Genomic DNA, 21,996 nt, shown 5'->3' with positions numbered 1-21,996 from the left:
ATGCTGGCCGCTATTGGCTGCTACAATGTAAACAGAACGTGACAGAAAGTCATTGTCAGACCCCTAAAATAATTCTTAAAATATTAATTCAGACTAAAGAAAATTATGGAAAAGCAATACTTTCATTCTGTACCCCTCAAAAAGCCCTGTGGATGTATTATTATTATTATTATTATTATTATTATTATTTAAATATAGCCTTTATTGAAGATTCTACATATTTTAACTACTAAATAAAAGTAAAAATAAAACAGGTTAAAATGAAGCTGTGTGTTAATGCTCCAGGACAAATATTTAATCATATCTGCATTTGAAAGGTTAATTTTGTAGTTTTACAACGCTTTTACAAAAGACTACAACTCCCACCAGGCCTCCCCTGTCATATGACAGCTGTGTGTTGTGTCATGTGACCTTAACACTGCTCAGTCAGTACCGTTTCCCTTTTTTCGCAGTGCCACAGACTCTGAAGTGAAAACTCTTCATTCCTCCCCTACACGGACCTCCGCACTGCAGACGGGTGCTTCCCCGGCTCCGAAGCGACACTCCGGCCGGTGCTTCAACTCTTCCATGTCGCTCTGTGGCAGACTCACAGCCCCGGCGGCTCCCCGGCAGGCCTCGCTCTTAACCGCGTGAGCATCAGTCCTCACGCCGAGGTCAGGTTGATCCAGCTCGGACACAGAGGCGGCATGGGCCCGGTGCAGCGCTAGTCTCCGCTCTTTATGATTAAAAAGCTGTGATATCGGCGGTTAACCGTTTTAGCTTGGATGTCACTGTTATCGGACCGGGGCTGCCAGAATGAACGGTGAGTTTTGTTTTGCCACTGCCCACAAAAGCACAACATGTAACCACGCATGGGAGAGCAGATCGGTAACTTGTTGTAGCCTCTGTGTTCAAACAGTTAGTTTGGCGTTTCTGCTGACTGAAGCTGCATTCTAGCCTCTCCCCCTGTGTTAACAAACAACAAAATACCTTTCTGGAATTTTCAAATGATAAAGAAAATGAAAGCAGTTCAGCATTACTCAGGTTCACTCTCCAAGGCTCCAAACTGCTCCATGTTTGAACACTCCTACTGTGACTTTGTCCAATGCATGACTGACTGCACCACCCCCAGTGTGGCTATGAGGAGTTTCACACCTGAATCCTATGCAAACATGCAGATGGAGGAAAGTGCCTGCTCCAGATTCCATTCCTCTCCAGCTGATGAGATGTCCTTTAGCAGAGCACGCGGCCCAGTGGGTTGGCAGCTTGTAGAAGATTGTGGTAGAACTGGAAACCCCCTGGTTAATACTTGATCACTCAATCAGACTGGAACAATACACATTCAAATACCATATTGTGTAACGGCAGAGGCCCGTGTTGTTTAATCAGTAGGCAAATTTGAAAACAAGTATATGGGAGTACATTTACTTAGTTTACTTATATGATTTTTTTTAGTTGTTTGTTGTTTAGTTAATGAAATATCGGAAAATGAATCCTCAGAGGCTAAAGTAATACCTTCAGTTGTCTTGCCTGATCTAACCTGTGGTGCAAAACCAAAGACATTCAATTCATAATAATATACATCAGAGAAAACTATCAATATTGTTCCAGGTGAATTTTCTGTACATGGTTTAATCGATCAATCCACTAACTGTTTCTGCCCCAACTGTAATTGAGTACTATTCAAATGCTGTTACAAAAATAGAAATTTACAAACTATACAAACAGCAGCCAAATGTATTCATTTACTGTGGACAGTGCACATTGGCATAATGTTTAGCGGTAAGCATAAAGTGTGGCAGAATTGGCCATTATTGTCGTTTCTGGACAACATCAAAAATATTAAATTAAAACAGTCACTGAAATAGGTTAAAATCATGCAGAGCGCTAATAATAATAAGTTTCCCATATTAAGCTCCTTTGGGGGTTCATACTTGCTTCTACCTTTTTATATAGAAGAGTTGTGACATCACAACGGCTCGTTTAAAGACACAGTTTCTGAATGCATGCTGTGTGTATTTCTCTGTGTATTGAGTGTTTTGATACTTTCACGTATTTATAAAGCACCTCCACCTGTTTTATAATAGTAAAAAGACAGAAATCTCACTTTTTTATAATATGAGACCTTTAATTGGAGGTAAATTATATGCATCAATAATTCTCCATAGTGTTACTGGCGGTCAGAAACACCTTTTTTAATTTGAATACAAAAAGCATAGTTTTCTCACAATGAAGTGACTGTTGGATGTTGCAGACATCCTGGACATACTTGTAATGATGGTTTTGTTTGATCTAATTCTATGTGTTTGTTTATATGCTGGGTTGTAATGCACCAGGTGAGGGGTTTTCATACAATAGTAATTCATAAAAAAAACATTGTAAACAAACTTTTTTAACTGTAATGGCGCTGACAGTTAATTGACTTCCCCTCCTGTTGGACATGGATGATTAAAACAGGAACAACCAGTGACTGGCTGATTGATTTTCTTAATCGATCATCAGACTAACTTTGGGTAATTTCCTTTGTTTGTCTGCAGGCACTCAGCAGAGTGATACGAAGAGACAGCACCTCCTGGAGAGGTTGCTGGATGCTGTCAAACAAGTGAGTCCCCTTTTTACTCGCGTTGGGAAGAACTCCTTTTACTGGAACAAGGAAATTATTTACCAGTGGTTTGTGGGGTCAGGATACCTTTTACTTCCTCTATCTACTGTCTACCAAAACACACTAGAGGAAGTAAAACTGAGCACTATTTACAATTTGATCTTCTACTGGATAAAGTGCAAATAGTGTGTGAAGTGATATGGCAAAAATAAGTATAATTTAAGATTATAGAGAGTCTGTTAGATACCTGGACTATATACTACTATACTCAATTGGGATTTTAAAGGTCCGTTAATACTTTATACTCATGTTTAGGTTCATATGTGCATTTTTGGTTTCTTCTAGAAAATGTTTTCATGCTTTAATGTTAAAAAACCACGTTATTTTTTTCATATTGTCTGTCTGAATATACCTGTATTCACCCTCTGTCTGAAACGATCCGTTTGAGTGCCCGTCTCTTTAAGACCCTCTCCTGAAAAAGCCTCTGCTCTGATTGGTCAGTGTTTTCGGGTTTTCTGCGTTTGAGCTCATGCTCCTTTGCTCCGTCATTGCAGCTGGGGAATGACTGTAACAGCACTTTCTACCTTGATATATGTGACATCACAACCACGCAGGAGTCCTGATTGCTCCTTCAAAGAGATACTTTGCCCATCAATCCAGGTCTGTGTCATCGCAATGTGGCTATTGTGGTCAGATAAACAGTGCATCAGAGATCGGACAAAACACTGTTCATCTGAATACAAAGTCCACATTGAGATGCTACGTACCTGCACTAAAAATGGGTAAAGTATCTATTTAAGTTTGGCCGGAGAATCGCAGCAGTGGAGGCGGTGTTGCAGTTGCTTTACTGCACCGTTGTGATGAAAAGAGAGCTGAGGTGGAAGGCAAAGCTCTCGATCTACCGGTCAATCTTCGTTCCTACCCTCACCTTTGGTCATGAAAGCTGGTTCATGACTGAAAGAAAGAGGTCGCGGGTACAAGCGGCCAAAATGTGTTTCCTCAGGAGGTTGGCTGGAGTCTCTGGAGAGATAGGGTGAGAAGTTCAGGCATCCGTGAGGAACTCGGAGTAGAGCCGCTGCTCCTTTGCGTTTAAAGGAGCCAGTTGAGGTGGTTCGGGCATCTAGTAAGGATGCCCCCTGGGCGCCTCCCTAGGGAGGTGTTCCAGGCACGTCCAGCTGGGAGGAGGCCTCGGGGAAGACCCAGGACCAGGTGGAGAGATTATATCTCCACACTGGCCTGGGAACGCCTGGGGATCCCCCAGTTAGAGTTGGTTAATGTGGCCCAGGAAAGGGAAGTTTGGTCTCCTCTGCTAAAGCTGCTAGCCCCGTGACCAGACCACGGATAAGCGGTTGAAGATGAGATGAAATGATGAGATCTATTTAAAGGCACAGTTTCTGAATACAGGCTGTTTGCATTTCTCTGTTGGCTGACCGTTTGTCAATGCAGATTTGAATCCAAATATCCCAGCTATAGGCCAAATGATCGGCCACTGGGTCACATATTTCAGTATCCGCAAAACACTTTTACACAAAACACATTTATCATTCCCTTCATATCTTTCCAGTGCCAAATCCGCTTTGGAGGAAGAAAGGAGATTGCCACGGACTCGGACAGCAGGTAAGCGAAGCTGCCTCTTACCAAGAAATTCTTTAGTTATGTATCTGTGTTTTTTTAGCACCCAAGAGGCTGTTTGGTTTGCATGTGTAGTTCCAGGTCACTCGATGCTGTAGTGCTTTAGGCTCCAGTATCTTACCTCCGGCCTCTACCGTATAGGCATCTGGCAAACTGCCCAGTTTAAGGATTGATTTCTTCACTACAATGAACTAAATAACCTTATCTGGTTTTGGTTTGAGAGCTTTGCAACATTTTCCATCCTATTCCCCAGTGAGATTTTTTTTTTTTTAAAGATTATTTTTTGGGTAGCTTTCAAGCCTTTATAATATAGGACAGACAGGAAATGGGGTGAGAGAGAGAGACAGGGGAAGACATGCAGCAAAGGGCCACAGGTCGGAGTCTAACCCGCGGCTGCTGCCTCGAGGACCTTCAGCCTCTTTACATGGGAAGACTGCTCTAACCACTGTGCCTCCAGCCGCCCCAAGAGAGATTTTTATGACGAAAAGAAAGAAAAGAACAATTAAGTGCCAACCTTGTTTCATCAGAGAGAAATATCTGATCAAAAGTTCATATCCTGTGCTCCTCAGATCTAGTTTTGAGGTTGTAGCTACAGTTTTAGAACATAAAGGACCTTTTCTGCCTTGTTCATAAAGGATCCCTTAGTGGCAATTAAAAATATTGTCTGAAGCATGATAGATTCATATTCAAAAATCATGTATTTGTAGATAAGTGGCTGAAACTATAAATAATGGTGCTTCAGTTTAAAGTGCAGCCGTACATTATATAAGTGTAGCTTACTGTTTCAACCATTAAAGTGGAATAAAAACACTTTCTTTGTCTCTGCAGGGTGATCTGTCTGTGTGCCCAGTTTGAAGCGGTGCTGCAGCACGGTCTGAGGAAGAGCCGAGGCCTGGCTCTCACCGCCGCTGCTCTCAAGCAGGCTGCGGGCTTCAGCACCAAGACTGAAGGAGGTAAGATACTTAACTAGCTGCAGGGTCTGTTAAACTCAGGTCCAAAGTTAAAAAAAATCAAAGGATCAACTTGATTTGAACCTCCAGAGCTGAGAATGTAAAACATGGTACAGGGACGCTTATTTTGTTATTTTGGAAGTCATGGAAGGTTGGAGGACACAGATGCGAGGGAAGCTCAGAGCTGCAGGATGCACACGAATACGCATACACACACACACACACACACACACAACCTGGCTGTGAGACCAGATGGTTTCACTGCAGAGAAGCTACAATTCAAAATGACACGCACAGGAAGCTCTCTGCTTCCCTGTTTTATTCTCTCTGTTGTTCCTACCTGTCTCTTTAAACCTCTGTCTGCTGTGGCTTTGCACTCCCAACAAGTGCACGCTGTCATTATGCATGCTGTGTGTTCAAGGTTTGTCCAAACCCACAGATGTTGGGTTTAAATTCCAGTCAAGATCCCGAAGATGCCAAACAGTCTATGGCATGCTGAACTATGGGGAGATGAAATGATTATGAAAACAAACACACAGAAGACATCTGCTGTATTTCCAGTTTATGGAATGGTGCAGCCCAAAAAATCAACTGGGTTTAAATATTTAATTCACTGTAATAAGATTATGTGGCTGTAATGAGTTGAAAAATTCAGAAAGATCATAAACAGTATGCAATTTGGCCGCATAGTGTGGAAAACATCCTCCTTTCCCCCTCCTTCTTCTTAATTGAATGTCTTAATACTTTACCCTTGAGTGCACCCTGAGGAAGAGGGCTGCATTTAGTTTTACTACAGCTACCCTTCTATTTGACATTTAATTTAAGTTTTTTTTGCAATAGAGGAGCTTCCAACTGTCTTTATCCCACTTAAGACTTATCATGTTGGTTTTATTTTGTATGTTCAGAGATTTTTACTCTAGTCTCAACCCTTTTTTGTCTAGATGAACAGTAGCACCCCTCCATCGACACCACTCATCATTTTACAAATCTCTGCATTTTTAAGCTGCATATTATTTAATAATAGACATGTTGGTATAATAGTGGAGGAACCGTCAATGTTTAGCTCGGTTTGCTTAAATTTGCATCTGTATTACAAACACAGAGTGGCAGATGCTGTTTCAACCATTCATCCATTACTTTAAGTAGGGACGATAGGCCCAAAATCTTCTATTCCGATATAGGCCATTCCATACCTAGATGACAATATATATCATGATATAGCATGTTTTCTGGTAATTCAATACATGAATAGTCTATGTGAAATATCCACATGGTAAAACCTATTTTTGTATACTCCCGTGTGAATTAAAAATGTAACCTAAATGAAAAACACTAATTTTATTAAGAACTAATAAACTCAAAGTATTTCACATCACATTTTTTTTTAAATAGTTAGTATGTGGTTATTATGATCAATTATAATGATGTAATTGTCTATCACATTATATGATTTCATCAGGATATGATTAATTTGAAAGATGATAAATGCTCATTTTGAATTATTGCCCAACCCTAACTGAAGCCAACTATTTAAACCATTTATCTTTTACTTTTAGCTAATTATTTAAACCATTTATCTTTTACTTTTAGCTAATTATTTAAACCATTTATCTTGTACTTTTAGCTAATTATTTAAACCATTTATCTTGTACTTTTAGCTAACTATTTAAACAATTTATCTTTTACCTTTAGCTAATTATTTAAACTATTTATCTATTACTTTAAGCTAACTATTTAAACCGTATATCCATTACTTTTAGCTAACGATTTAAAGCATATATCCATTACTTTTAGCTAACTATTTAAAGCATATATCCATTACTTTTAGCTAACTATTTAAAGCATATAGCCATTACTTTTAGCTAACTATTTAAAGCACATAGCCATTACTTTTAGCTAACTATTTCAGCCCTATGCTTTTTATGCATATGCTAATAGCTTTTCTAAATAAGCTATCCATTAGCTAATTTGTTTAACCTATCGCCATCACTGATTTGACTATCTATTCACTGTTTATCCATTACTTTTAGCTAACTGTTTAATTGTTTTCCCTTACTGTTTATTTGTTACTTTTTCTCAACAATCTCATTTCACATAAACACTTATAACTGCAGAAGTAGCCCCTGGAGTGCCTGGAACTCATGGTCCTATGGTATCCCAATGCAGAAATGAGCAACATGAAAAGCTTAAAGATTCTTTATTATTTGCAGCCAGTAGAACTTATAAAGACCTTAGAGACATTGGTTTCACATTATACTAAATTGTTTCTACTGTGTCATATTTAAGAACCTTGTGGCTATTAATTTAAGCTGGAGGAGAAATGCATGACTTCTGTAATGGCTCCCACGCCATAACCCTATTTCATACAGTTTATGGTCATAACCATTAGCACATCTAACGTTTTCCTGTATTTCACAGTCAATTAGAAAAAAAGAATTGTGGCTGAACTCATGGATTTGGAGCTCCTTAATGAAGCCAAGCCCTCTGACAATGCCAGAAATAGCAGCCATAATTTGAATACGTTGTTCTGAGGTTATATGCTAATTGTATGCAAAAGAGTAGCATTACACGCATTTCTATTAATCACCTTAGAAAACTTTACATCAAAACAGACCCACATCAGGTTTTTTTGTCCTTTTATTTTTTTCCCCGGATTATACAAATTAATACAGTTATATGAATTCTTGGGTTTGTGCAAACTATGGAGAGGTGATAGGTAAGAGGTCAGGATTGAGCTGGGTGAAGGAGGTGTGGATGTTTGTTCATGAGAGAATGTGCTGACCCTGGACTCTAGAAGTGTTTTTGCCACTGCTTCACTGTCCTTTTTAACCTCTTGTGTAACTCCAGAACAGTTGTTTTCCACAAATTAGATATGACTGATTCTCTTCTTTCTCTCTTTTCCTCTTCCTCCCTCTCTCCTCATCACCTCACTAGAGTTGACTTTCTGGTTCTATGTGAAGGAGCATCTGAACCGCCACGAGCTCCAGCGGTTCTACTCTCTACGTAGCATCTCTTCGGAGCTGGGCCGGGGTCGCGCCTGGCTGCGCTGCGCCCTCAACGAGCACTCGCTGGAGCGCTACCTGCACACACTGCTGGCCGACCGCCCACGCCTGGGGTTAGTACATACAGTGTGTGTGTTTGTGGTTTATGTGTGATTACTTTTTGACTTTCACTGTAGTTCAGTGACCTCAATAATAGAGATATTTGCAATTTCATATGACATTCTTGCATATCACTGTGAAATAATTTCCCCCTCGGATAATAAAGTATTTCTGATTCTGATCTCCCATGCATGCTCTTTTCATACGTTCTACTGACACTTCAGTCTATTCACCTCCAGAGTGGATGGACAGTACGCTCTGTACAGCTGGTATTACACTCACCGGCCACTTTATTAGGTGCACCTGTCCAACTGCTTGTTGACGCAAATTTCTAATCAGCCAATCACATGGCAGCAACCACATGCATTTAGGCATGTAGACATTGTGAAGACGATCTGCTGCAGTTCAAAGCGAGCATCAGAATGTGGAAGAAAGGTGATTGAAGTGACTTTGAACGTGGCATGGTTGTTGGTGCCAGACAGGCTGCTCTGAGTATTTCAGAAACTGCTGATCTACTGGGATTTTCAAGCACAACCATCTCCAGGGTTTACAGAGAATGCTCCCAAAAAGAGAAAAGATCCAGTGAGCGACAGTTCTGTGGGCGCAAAGGCCTTGTTTTAGCCAGAGGTCAGAGGAGAATGGGCAGACTGGTTGGAGCTGATAGAAAGGCAACAGTAACTCAAACATCCACTGGTTCCAACAGAGGAATGCAGGAGAGCATCTGTGAACACACAACACCACCTACGTTCTGTCAGAGAGGGAACAGCAGCAGAGACCACACTCACACTTTATTAAGCACCAGGTGTGCCTAATAAAGTGTGTAGTGTACCTCTCTTTGTCTTGACTGGAGAAATTTCTTCACTTCCTCTCTTGTTTTCTAGAACGTATTACGAAGACTGGGCTTTTATTCTCGATGAAGAGAGAGCAAGTATGCTTCCCACCATGGCTGCAGGTGAGTTTGGGTTTTAATGCGACAGACAATTGCAGGGCAGTGCTGTGGCTAACTGTTAGCATCATTATAATTTTAAATGCCACTCAAACGGAAATAAATACTCTTAAACATGTTATGCTAATAGGGTAAAGTTAGTTTTTTGTTCTAAAATGCGGTATTTAAAGTGTTAATACATAATGTAATGCAAACATAGCATGATACATGCTAAATGCGTTTAGTTAGCATTTAGCATGTATCATGTTAGCATGCCAACAATAGCAGTGAGCTTCAAGTGATAAATGTCTGACAACATAGAGCTGAGTCTGACAATCTGAGTTTGAGACGTCCTTAATGGTCATTGTCCAGAGCAAATACCCTTTTAATTTATGGCCTTTCTTCTGGTGCCACCCTCAGTCAGACTGTAGTTTTTGTCCCCATTAGTGGTAAGGATAAAAAAATAAAAATAAAACGGCAAAGTTGTGCCCTCATGTTTTATCTATCTAAAAATTGTATCTTCTGGTGCGTAATGAGCATTGCACCCTTGCTTTTGATCTCATTGGAAATTAAACATGCTATACACAAACAGAGCTCTTGTAAAGTCATTTAATTAACTGACTTTGCACTTCACATGTTTAGCATTTATGACTGTATTTTGTGGGAACTGAAGACATAACCCTATTAGTGGTAATGACTGTGCGCTTACTGTTGAACTATTGATGAGCACAACTCCGATGAACACAAACTCTAAAATATTAAGGACATAAACCTCTGATCTTATGCCAGATCTTTTCCGTTCTGTTCATACTCAGGCAGCATGAGTTCAGTGTAGGTTGCCCAATCATAGTGCATGCCCAGAAAAGCTTACAAAGCACTTTTTAGAAGTTCAAAAGCTTATATGATTTAACTAGAGTTATCTGTAATAAATTACATTCTGCCTCTCTCTTTCTGCTGCATTGTTTAGGTCTGAACTCCATCCTGTTTGCCATCAACATCGACAACACTGACCTGAACGGCGGGGTAACGCGAGGAGGAGGCTCCTCCGTGTCCCACCTCCTCAAGGAGTCCACACAGGGCATTGGCAGCCTGTGGAAAGAGTCGACTCAGGGGGTCAGCAGCCTGCTGCGAGAGATCAGCACTGCCACTGCTGTGGTGCCTGGCTTCACCCCCAGAGTGGAGGGAGCCTCAGACCCACTACCTGTCCTGCCACGCAGCAGCTCTGCTGGTAGGAAAGAGCAATATCTTATATTGACTTGTTTGTTTTGCTGCAACACATGAGTGGACAAAATACTTCATAATACAATACAATAGCCATGCAAGAAAAAGAAGCATACTTTTATACTTTTACATTATGTCACAGATTACATAATTTTGCAAATTTCTTGAAACTGAAACTGCAGACATAATATCTACTTCGGGACTATTTAACTGTATTGTAAGGTTTTGTTTTGTTCACCTCTTGAATACAGTTTGTTTTGCATCATCCTCGTCGGACAGAGGGTAGTATTGCAGCACGCTGCATATTTACTCCAAGAAAAAGTGTTAAATGTCACGAAAGCATCATAGAACCAGCACAAACAGCATATGGTTCAGTTGGAGCATGTATAATGATGGCACTGGTAGAACAAATCTAGTGGATGCAACTCAAGACGTCTGGAGCAGAGTGCTGCAGCAGTGAGGAAATCCCCCATGAATTGAATAAACTTCCAGAATGTCGTTTCCTTGTTTGACCTCATTTAGCTGTCTACCTCGGTCCATCAGGGAGAACGTACACCGTTTTTCTTTCCATCTGTTCCGCTCAGTGGGATGAACAAGCTTTTAAATTTGAACTCCGGTGCTAAAACTTTCCAGTGGAATGAATGTAAATTCTAAGCTGGTGTGCCAGCTCTTTAAGGTGGGAACTCCTTCAGATTATTCACTGGTAGAAGACTCGCTAATGCACAGCCAGGCTTTTTGTCTCTGAAAAGGAAGAGAGTTGAACCAGAAATGCACTTTTAAAGGCTTAATTGAAATGAACTTTAGATGCTGATGTCACCAGTACTAAAGTGCTGTGTGAACATTTGGTAGCAGCTAGTCTAGACGGGTGAAAGGTACTGAATTCATTTTGGTTTCACTTGATTCATGGTTGAAATTGAGGTTTTTGTTCACTTCTTTTTCATCTTTTCCCACCCAGACTCAGGGTTGAGGAAAGAGCGCCGGAGGAAAAAGAAAATCACCAACATAATTTCTTTTGATGACGACCTGGACGGAGGTGCGGAGGATGAGGAGGAGGGAGAGGAGGACTCCGAGAAGATGGGCACGATGAGGAAGAGCTACACTGCTCCGACTCAGAGCAGCGTGGAGGAAGGCAGAGATCCTTTGGAGCCGGCCTTCTACGAGTCGCCGGCCCAGAACGGCCTGGCTGAGCCGGGCATTGTCAGCTGGGTGGGGTCCCCCCATCCCTCACGTACTCCACCCTCTACTTCACCGCCTCTGCCTGACAGTAAGAGTATAGACAACGAGGAGGAGGAGGAGGAGGAAGAGGAGGAGATGTACAAACCCAGAGCACAAACCCAGGAGGAGGAGAGGAGCAGCTCTGATCAGTGAGTCAGAAGACTTTAAAGTGTTTTTATTTATTCTGACTGAATGAATTTGGGCTCAGGGAAAAATACCCTTGGAGGTTGCTCAGTAAGTGCATGTGAAATTAAAAAGATCATAAAAAAATTATAATTAAAAAGTGCTCATATTTTTGTTTCTATTGTTGAGTTCTCAAATTATGGGCTGCTGGGGGGGATTAGGAGGTTCCAAAAGTCAGTGTCCCCTGGGCAAAATAAATGTATTTTTTTAATCAGAAGACACATGTTTACACAGCCTGCAGAAGCACAATATAATAAACAAGGGGATGGTGGAAGATGAACCATTAATGTTAATTATTATTAACAGCTCAGTGAAATTATCCCCAACAAAAGGACTAAAATCCTAAAAAAATCAGAGCAGAGAGGTGAGGAGATGTGAGGCAAAGATGCTGTGTGAGGTGAAAGGGACAGGTGCATGCTGGGAAGTTGGTTACTGTAGTTTGACCTGCTGATTTGGCCCGGTTAAAGTTAGCAGTTGCAGCAGTGCTTGTGACACACAGCTCTTGTGAGGCAATAAAGGTCCTGTTTTTTAAATAGTGAGATTTCCATGTCTTTAATTATTATAAAGCAGGTCAAGGTGCTGTATCAATACTGTGAAGTATCATAACACTCAATCCACAGAGAAATGCACACAGCCTGTATTCAGAAACTGTGACTTTAAACGAGCCGTCAGGACTTCTGTAAGGTTTGTCAAGTCACAACTATACTATATATAGATAGAAAGTGCTGCTACAGTCCCCGACTGCAGTGATGATGCAGAGACGCTGAGAGCGCAGATGCAGAAGACCTGGAAACGCTGATCCATCAATGCAGACTGGGTGTTTTCGGGAGGGGGGCTTAAAGTGTCAGACTTTGAAAATCCTTGAAATAGACTGGATAATGTGTTGCGCAGTCGAGATTTTAATCTGCAATGTCTACGACTGACCTAGGAAGCAGGACGGTACTAAAAAGCCACATCCAAAGTGACGGAGGTTTTAAACGGTCTTGTTTTAGGGTGGTGGTCGGAAGCCTGTCCAGTGTGTCCACGTGGAGCCCTCGACAGATGATGGCCGAACACAGGAGCCCGGATATCCTCATCCCTCTGAACCCTGCAGGCTCTCAGCCAGGTACTGTAGTCCTAAAAACACCAAAACAAAAGCTGCAGACCTTATTTAGAATCCTGCACCTTCAAGGAAGATAGAAGAAAATTAAAAACACTTCCTGATGCATTGGGTTTTCCCAGATGAGTAGAATATTTCTTGAGTGCTTTTAGCCCACACTGCTTCACTTATCCCCACTTTACACTTCCTACTTTCACTGTACAGTCACTATTTTACATTACATACATTTGGTTATATAAATATGTATTTAAATTAAGAGATCATTCATTCATTCATTAATCTTCAACCGCTTATCCCGGGGTCGGGGGCACGGGGAAATTAAGAGATCACAACTCTTTATTTACATAAAATAGTTTAAAGGTTTTATACTGTGGCAGCTTGAAGAGTGAATTTTCTTTCGTTGACTGTTTTTAGTGCTGACAACAGCTGCTTATGGCTTCAGATGAAGTCTCGGGGCTTTCTCTGTCGGGCTGCATCTTCAGTTTCACTTCTATTGTGTTTCAGTGAGCCCTGTGGAGGACACGGCTGCATTTCCTGCTCAGTGTGAGTCAACAGGACCGGTGGGAAACTGTGAGAGCAGCAGATCTCTGCTAACATTCGAGTAAGTAACCTATCATGGGACTGATGCGCTATTGCATGAATTATCTGCAGTTTTAGGGCAAAAATATTCATCGGTTTTAATTACAGGACTTAACAGGCAAGTCTAGACTGTGTGCTTTTGAGCTGCGGCCTCAGCTGTCTTCACAAAAATGAAATCTGTTTCAGTATGGAGTCCAGTCCACCGACGCAGTCTGCTCCACTCTCCAGTGTGCTGCCAACATCTGGTCTGCCAGAGTCCATGACAGTGGGTCAGTGTTTCTTCTTTTTCCACCTGTCTTACTATTTCTCACTCCCTCCTGCTCTAGTTGGGTTTGTTCTCAAACCAGTTTGTTGTTGTCATTCATCTTTTTATGTCACATGTGTGCTAGCACCAAGACAACTGAACAGTGTGCACCCAAAGCAATTGGATCACTTTAAAGGTCCCATATATGGCCCATACGTGTATTTTGGGTTTCCACTAGAACATGCTTAGATGCTTTATTGTTCAGTAATTTTTCTCTTACTGTCTGAATATACCTGTATTCATCCTCTGTCTGAAAGCCCAGTCTGCTCCGATTGGTTAGCGTTTCTGGGTATTCACATCTGTGCTCTCAGCGTCTCTGCACTGTCATTGCAGCTGGGGAATGAGTGTAACAGCACTTTAGCAGCGCTTTCTACGTATATATGTAGAAAGTGCTACAGTGCTGTGTGTGTATGTATATGTATATATATATATATATATATATTTAATTGTGACATCACAACTGTGCAAAAGTCCTGACGGCTCGTTTTTATAGGCACACTTTGTGATTACAGGCTGTGTGCATTTCTCTGTGGATTGAGCGTTTTGACCAGTGGTACCTGCTGGTCTTTCAAGGAGGGAAAGCTCATTTTTCCGGCCTACATCATAAATGTATTTATTTAAATGTAAATTCCACCCTTCATTCCTTTTCAAGAAAACGATCTCTGACCTTGTCATACCAACTAGGCGTCTTTTCCAGGGACTTGACCAGTGTCCTCTCAATGGCCAGCAGAGCTAAGCTGCTTAAACGGCCTTGGCCCAGCTGGAGCTGCTGCGCCAGGCTACTGTGAAGTGTGACCGCCTGTGAGTGTGAGTGATGGTGACGGGGGAAAAGCTCCGCAGCTGCCGCTGCTCGGTTGGGAAAGAAACGGCAGAGTGACAGAACAGAGTTTCCAAGCACAACGCTAGTCATTTTTTTAACAAAGACAAAGTCACTGGGGAACGGTAAAGTCTCTGGATCAGTTAAGAACAACGGAATGAAAAACTTTCAAAATGCTCTGCTGGATGTTTAATCAAGATCGCTGATTCGCTCATTTAGCTGTCAATCAAAAAAGGATTCCGCCTCAGACAGCTCATCCAATCATCATGCAGAAACCGAGCGTCCGGGCCAGCCAACTGCCCCATAGACCCCCAGAGACGCTTAGCGTCCAATGGGCGGGACAAAGCCCAGCAATGAGCGTCTACTTTGGCTGCAGTGGAACAACCCACTTTACGCTTCCCCATTGAACTCAGTAGAAGCTGAGCGTCCGACTGTGTAAAGCGCTGTGGTGCTGTGGAGATGAATGAGAAGGAAGTTGCTCCAGTTACCTGTGATAAGTAGCTGATTCTGAACAAAAGATGAAGGCTTTCTAGCGCGTATTTAGTCAATGCAATGTACACTCAGCAGGACATATTTCACCACTTTGTTTTTTGGGAACATTTGAGGGGAAGCTGGGCTTCCCTTGAAGTCTTAGTGAAATCGCCACTTGACCCAGTATTTACATAGCACCTCAACCTACTTTATAATAAAAAAAGACATGGAAATCTCACTTTTACAATATGGATCCTTTAACTACAAGGTTTACACATACTATCCAACAAGGTGGATTTCAATTCTTATGGATAATAGCTGTGCTGTTTTGAACATTAAAACATGTTAACATGTTCCAGTACCTGAAAATATTAGAATGAACCTTAAAATGACAATCATATGGGACCTTTAAGTATATAATATATAATATAATTATTACCAGAAATGTAAGTTAAAGATGCTTGACAGTAAATCATTTGTTTCGTTAGGTGAAGTCTCTTCATTGCTTTGCAGCGCCAAGGATAAATTAAATCAAGCATAAAAATTACTTTCATTCGATATGACAGCAAAAATTGCATTTGTTGAATCACCAGTTCATTGCGATGTTTTATGAGAAGACAATCTAATCTCTGAGTGTATTCCCAAGTAGTTTGTGATGATAATGAATCCTGTGGAACTCCTGACATGTCTTTGTCTGGAAATTTCACCACCAGCTGTCGTCTGGAACAAATTAAATCAGACTTGCTGATTGGTGTTTTCAGACCTTGTTGTTTTTCCGTGTGGTTAAAGTGATCTAATTGCTACGAGTGAAGTCCTGTGCCTACAGAGATTGTTCAGTTCTTTTCCATGATATTTCCACAAAAGCAAATGATCCACCAGGTGGCACTGTTGGTTCAGTGTATGCGCATGTTTCTGTATGAAGTCACCCGTCTGATCCACATAAAGATTTTGCCTGGAAGAAAAATTGTGAGAGTGTGACACAATGTCATATTGTGTATGTAATACCTGCCATTTACACAAACTATGCAATTTCAGATGTGGATAAAACATACTTGATGAGCACTTTTAATGTGTCTGTGACTCACAGCACAAGCAGGTGTGTGTGTGTGTACGTGTGTGTTTGTGTTTGTGTGTGCGTGTGTGAGAGAGAGATGGAGAGAGCCAGGGGAGGAAAGGTGAGTGGAGCTGCCTTTAAGTGCTGGGATTGAGCCTTCTTCCAATCTATTAGCCCCTGGTAAGAGGAGGTCACAGGGTCATAGAGAGAGCTGGTGGATAAGAAAAAAATCTAAAAATCTCTGGTGGAAAAATAAAATACTCACTAAGGAGCTCCACCCACTTTGGAATCCCTTTCCTAACCATATTAAAGATAAATAGGAAAAAGCCAGAATAAGCCATGTCCATTTAATACAGCTCTTTCTGCTCTGCAAGTTTTTTTCTTACATTTTAACGATAGTCTACTACTTTTTATTTATGTGTTTATTGAATCATCTTTTCAACAAAGATTGTATCGTGTCCTTCCTAAACAATTTTTTTTAAGTATCACAATGTTCCGTTCAGTTCCGTCCTGTTTATCTTGTCTTTTGTTGCACTAAATATTCCACTGAATATATTATACAGTACTGTCTCACTTGTTAAAAATCACAATAAACAAAAGAGAAAAAAAGTCTCTGTGGCAGAGAAAATGGTTATCTACATACAAAGCTTCAGGCCGTAATAGATGTAAAACAGCAGACCACAGTCAAGGGGAAGGTTTTTGTCAAAATTGAAATGCACCCTGAAACACTTTAACATCAATGTAGCGTCATTTTTTTGTCAGTCCCTCAGAATCAAAGAGCTCCTCTCCAGACTCGCTGACATCCGACAGTCTCACAGGAAGAAATCCATCGTGACACGAGCAGAGCTACCAATTTCTACGCCTACTGACGGCTCAGTAGACCAGAATGCAACACAGCTAAAACAGATTTCACATTTTGAGCAAAAGATTGTGACTTTTTCTCGACTGGAGAAAACCTCTCTCCCATTGCTCTCGCTGGCTCTGTTGCTTTTGCTCTCCCCTGCCTACTCACGCAACCCAAAGCAACAAAGTACAGGCGCCTTTCTGTAGGGGTTGTGTAAAGTTCTTCTGGGAAATGTAGAACACCACTGAAGAAGAAGCAGAAGATGAAGCCAGTTTTCAGATTCTTGGAAAGCATATATTTTATTAGAATATCTCATTTTGGATTTTGTCTTTTCAAGCAAGTTAAACACAATTCTTATCGGTCTTATCTTTAACTTATTTCTCATAAATGCTTCACCCCTTCTATCTTCATAAAGGCAAAGTTAAAGGGCCACGCCATAGATTTTTATAAATCAAGTTCAGTGTACTCAGTCAGCTGTATAATGTCTTCTTTGGCAGTGGAGGGCGCTTTCCAAAGGTATGATGATGTCGTAGTGATGTCATGGTTATCACAGCTTGGGCGTAAGACTTAAAAATGTTAACATAAATCCTACACTTCCAACTGGAGGTGAGAGGTTTTGAAAGAAGTCATTATTTAGGAGGCACTGGGGGTCTAATGAAACACGCTGTTGAGATGCATAATTGGAAACGTAGGATCCAATGTTTTTTAAAGGAACATTATGTATTTTCTGTGACTCTTACCCTATAGCCGGGGCAGAAAATTAGCACCATTTACTAGCGTAATGCGAATAAAAAAATTCAAGGGATTTACCTAACTCTACAGTCAAAAAACAATGTAAACTATTGAGTGGTTGGTAAAATTTGGACATTCACTAGCCATTTGACTGGTGGAGATTTTTTTTTTTTGCACCGTGCCTACAGTTTTGGGTGCAATTTACTAATACAAAGCTGTTGATATATGGACAGCTGTACATTTGCATTTGCAAGACATAGCAAGACCGCTAATATTATTTACCAGTCCATGGTACTCATTTGGTCACTTAACCTCTGCCATGATGTCCGAGCTGCTGCTGAACCCGGTTCTGTTGCCCACCTGCCTGGCTCCAGTTCTAATATAACACCACGAGCAGTGTGTTAACATTAACACTGGTCCACAAAGCACGGCTAACTGAGCTTTTTATGTCTGCCCTTTGGTACTGTATGTGTCAGATGGTGCAGTACTATGGAAACAAATTTCCTCCGCGGGGGACAATAAAGTCTAAAGTCTAACTAGCTGACTGAGCAGCTAACGTTGCAATTAGCAACAGTCAGCTGTTAGCATTACTTTAGCAGCAAGTACAGCTTTCAGTCCATCTGGGAGGTCCATAACACCCACAGAGTAGAGGCAGAGCAGCTGGAGGACATTGGAGGAAAAAGCAGAAAACATTTTCTCCATAAAATATGTTCCAGTTTCACCAAAATCATTAGCATAGTTGGTGGTGTGTGCCAATAAGAGTTATGCAATTCTCCCGGGATCGTACCCGCTCACCAAAGTTACATTGTGTGAGAACGGGCTTTCAGACTAGGAATAACAGAGGCACCATTAGGTAAAATAGCTACATAATGTTGCTTTAGAGTTGAGCCATATTAGGGACTAAAAATCAGCACACCTCGGCCTCTGTTCAGCATGTTGATTAAGCCAGGAATCAAAATGAGCAGTTGACTGGCAAGTGAGCAGTAAGCCCCTCTATGAATAGAAAAAAATTGCAGTATGTCATTACAGTGTGTGCCTGTTTAGTGCTAAAGAAGAGTAAAACCACTAATGACAGTGTTTGCCCTTTTCTGATTAAGGCTTTGTGAAACGCACACAGATGAACACAAAGAATGCTGGATTTTATAGGGGTGTGTGTGTGTGAGAAAAACGGTGTTAGAAAGGAAGAGGTGTGTAGTGAGCGCTCTCCTTCACTGATTTGCACCCGGCCTGACAGCGTGTGAGGCCAAGCAGTCCATTGATTGGAGAGTATGGAGTCTATAATTCACAAGACACCTCGATTACATGGCCTAGCTCCCTGCTAATGCATCTATTATTGGAACAATTGAGCCGGAGCCTGTAGGTTCGAGTCAGGGCGCACACACCCACACGCACACACGCACATATACTCTTTTCCCAGCAAAGGTTGCTCTTACATATATGAAGACATAGTTGCATTTGTATGATTTTTCACTGACTCACACACTGTAATTTGTCCATGTCTCCCCCCTGTGAGGATGGAGGGGCCTCTGACTCTACTGAAGTCCCTAATGGCTCGTCTGTGGCACCCGCTGTGAACGCGTGGTCGCACTTAAGGTCACATTTATTTTGGGCCCGCTGATGTGGAGAATGGAGCTGTGGAGATAATAGACTTCTTCTTTTCTCCTATGCTCTCTGTTGTGCTCTTCATCACCCCCCCCCCCCCCCCCCCCCCCCCCCCAAACAGACATTTAGCTCTGGGGCTGAAGGAGACCTACTTGTGTCTGGGGCTACATCGACACCCTACATTAGTTATGAGAATAGAGTTGTGGACTCTGCAGTGTGTGTGTGTGTGCGTGTGTGTGTGTGTGTGTGTGTGCGTGTGTGTGTGTGTGTGTGTGCGTGTGTGTGTGTGTATAAAATGGTGAAAAGCAAAGTGCAGGGTAGATTAACTCCTTGTCTTGTGGTTGTTATTTTTGGAAGTCCTGGTAATAGCCTAGTTAGGGTCTTTGAAACCTTTGTGTGCACCTCCAAGCGTAACTATGGAGATGAGCAACTGTGCCACCACACAACCCGGCCCAAATCTGTCCTTCACATCAGGATGGAGATTACCATCAGCCAGCAGCTGGCTGCTAGCAGGCTTTGGCTGTAGCTGATATAGTTCAACTGCGGCTGGAAAAGATAGTGTGGATTTCAGACTGAAGTCGCTGCTATCTGATGTTTAAATTTGAGCAGGTTCCACAACAAACATAATGACATGCAGTGCTCAGCTGATTATCATTTTTATTGTCGATTAACCTGTCACTTACAATATGTTTTTCCTACACAGTGATCCTGGAATTTTCTATATTTAGGCTTGATCTAATTTTTTTAGCCTAATGAATTTGGTGGTCCTTTTCATTAAGCGCCACCAGCAGTCCAAAGTTTCCATCGACATCTACATGATGGATTGGCATCATGGTTTACAGACAATGTGTAGTAATGACTTTGGTGATCCCTTGACTTGACCTTTAGCGCCACCTTGAGGTCTTTTAGGCTTGGTCACAAAAATCCCTTTCACCACTTTCCATCAGTGTCCAAATGAAAACGCAAAAATACATTGAAGTGCTGTCAAGAGCACGGCAGACCAACAGTTCTCAACATGGTGACCATCACGCAAAGAAGAAAAAGATGTTAGCCAATCAAAAGCCTGAAAAAATGAGAGTAACTGTTCATGTATGTGTAAACATGTAAAGTCCTTTTAGCCTGTTTAGAACCAGCACTATTTCGGCCAAAACCCCCATTGCACAAAGTGTCACCTCAAGGAGATAACGGATCAGACTTGGACGCTACAAGCCCAAAACTCAGTTTTCACTCTCTACACGACAACACTGAAACAGAGTTTCTAAACATCTTCACGCTGGAAGGAGTTCTGGACGTGGGGACTAGACCTAAATTAAATGACTCGACAAGTATTGGATGGATTACCGTGACATTTGGTACACACATTCATGTCCTCTTCAGGATAAATTGTAATAACTTTCCTTTAGGTCAGAATTTTTAATAATGTCTAATTAAACGGCAGAAGATCTCTGGTACAGTAAACACACGGTGAGAACAAAATCAAAAGTTTGTCGACTCAGGTTTTCATATTTCTCAGGGTGGAAAAGCAAACATCGTTTACCTTCGTCACGTGATGCAAACACCCTCCGTAAAGACAGGAATGCTGCACATTATGTGTATTGTCAACACTCCACAATTTAATCACTAGATAAATGTACAAGTTTTCTTTTCAGACACCGTTTTGATTTATTAATTGCAGACATTTTCACCTTATTGGCTTACTTCACCTGAGTACTTTTCAAGCGCTCAGTCATTTTAACAGCTTTAGTGAAATACCAGAAACGTTACTCTGGAAATTGCTTTGTTACATGAACAATTTTGAGATATTGTTTCATATTTAGTCAGGGAGGAACTTCCATTTTATTAGAGATGGTTGACAGTGACAGTCCATGATGTATTATTAGAGAAGTAAAGGCGTTCAAAATATTCTAAATATAGCATACTTTTAAAATATATATATATTTATTAGGCAAGCCTTTATTTAGGTGACCCCCCCACCACGTCTACAGACGTATATTTCTTAGTTTCCATGTCGGTACTCCAAACTAGGGGCGTGCTGACCGCCATTTACTGCAGGTAACACACTGACTATGTATAAGTAACTCATACAACCCCACTTCAAAAATCCAAATGATCCCCAAACGTCAGCTGAATCAGTGAATTCATAAGAGAGCTTCAGCTACTTTGGTTGGTGATTGTAACACAATAATTGGTGGTGTTGAGATAGAAGAAGATGATGGTTCTGATTGCTCTGTACCGCTGCTACGATGACCTAATTTCCCCTCGGGGATAAATAAAGTTATCTATCTATCTATCTATCTTTTCTTGTCTTGCTGTTAGATTTGATTTATAATATATGTTCATGGGGCTATGATTCACTTGTTATTGTTATTGTGAGTTTGTCCGATTGTCTTGATACATACTGCAAGTGCTGCCAGTGTTTTCCTCACCTACATTTATCTGATTGGTTTCTTCCTTCAGGGTTTTGTAGAAGTATATTTTGCTGTAGCAATAAAAGTGTGCTCTGTGAGTCAGAAATCATTCCGTCAGCTGGAAAAAGAGTAAAAAAGCCTAATTTTTATCTAAGCAGTTCATCTTAAGGATGGAACAAAAGTGCAGCACTAACAGTGGGATCCTGCTATTTCTACATTTGAAAACAGTGGGTTATTACTTTATGCATATTGCTGTGTGTAGTGTCTGTGTGTATTTT

The 21,996-nt window shown here is 41.2% G+C and overlaps 1 protein-coding gene across 1 annotated transcript in view; it reads left to right on the top strand.

Annotated features, from left to right (window-relative positions):
• The first annotated feature begins 446 nt into the window (after positions 1 to 446).
• The window catches only part of snx29 (sorting nexin 29), a 156,850-nt gene continuing 135,300 nt past the window's right edge, over positions 447 to 21,996 (top strand). Inside the window, exons 1-11 of the mRNA XM_083933406.1 lie at positions 447 to 802; positions 2,517 to 2,581; positions 4,146 to 4,198; positions 5,042 to 5,166; positions 8,098 to 8,278; positions 9,146 to 9,216; positions 10,157 to 10,417; positions 11,366 to 11,774; positions 12,801 to 12,913; positions 13,412 to 13,508; positions 13,673 to 13,755. Coding sequence (XP_083789532.1) covers positions 796 to 802; positions 2,517 to 2,581; positions 4,146 to 4,198; positions 5,042 to 5,166; positions 8,098 to 8,278; positions 9,146 to 9,216; positions 10,157 to 10,417; positions 11,366 to 11,774; positions 12,801 to 12,913; positions 13,412 to 13,508; positions 13,673 to 13,755 — 1,465 coding nt within the window. The 5' untranslated portion in view covers positions 447 to 795. The remainder of the gene's footprint in view (positions 803 to 2,516; positions 2,582 to 4,145; positions 4,199 to 5,041; positions 5,167 to 8,097; positions 8,279 to 9,145; positions 9,217 to 10,156; positions 10,418 to 11,365; positions 11,775 to 12,800; positions 12,914 to 13,411; positions 13,509 to 13,672; positions 13,756 to 21,996) is intronic.

This window comes from Echiichthys vipera (genome assembly GCF_963691815.1).
Source record: "Echiichthys vipera genome assembly, chromosome: 18".
NCBI classification, from domain to species: Eukaryota; Metazoa; Chordata; class Actinopteri; order Perciformes; family Trachinidae; genus Echiichthys; species Echiichthys vipera.
This window is presented reverse-complemented; position numbering and strand designations above follow the sequence as displayed.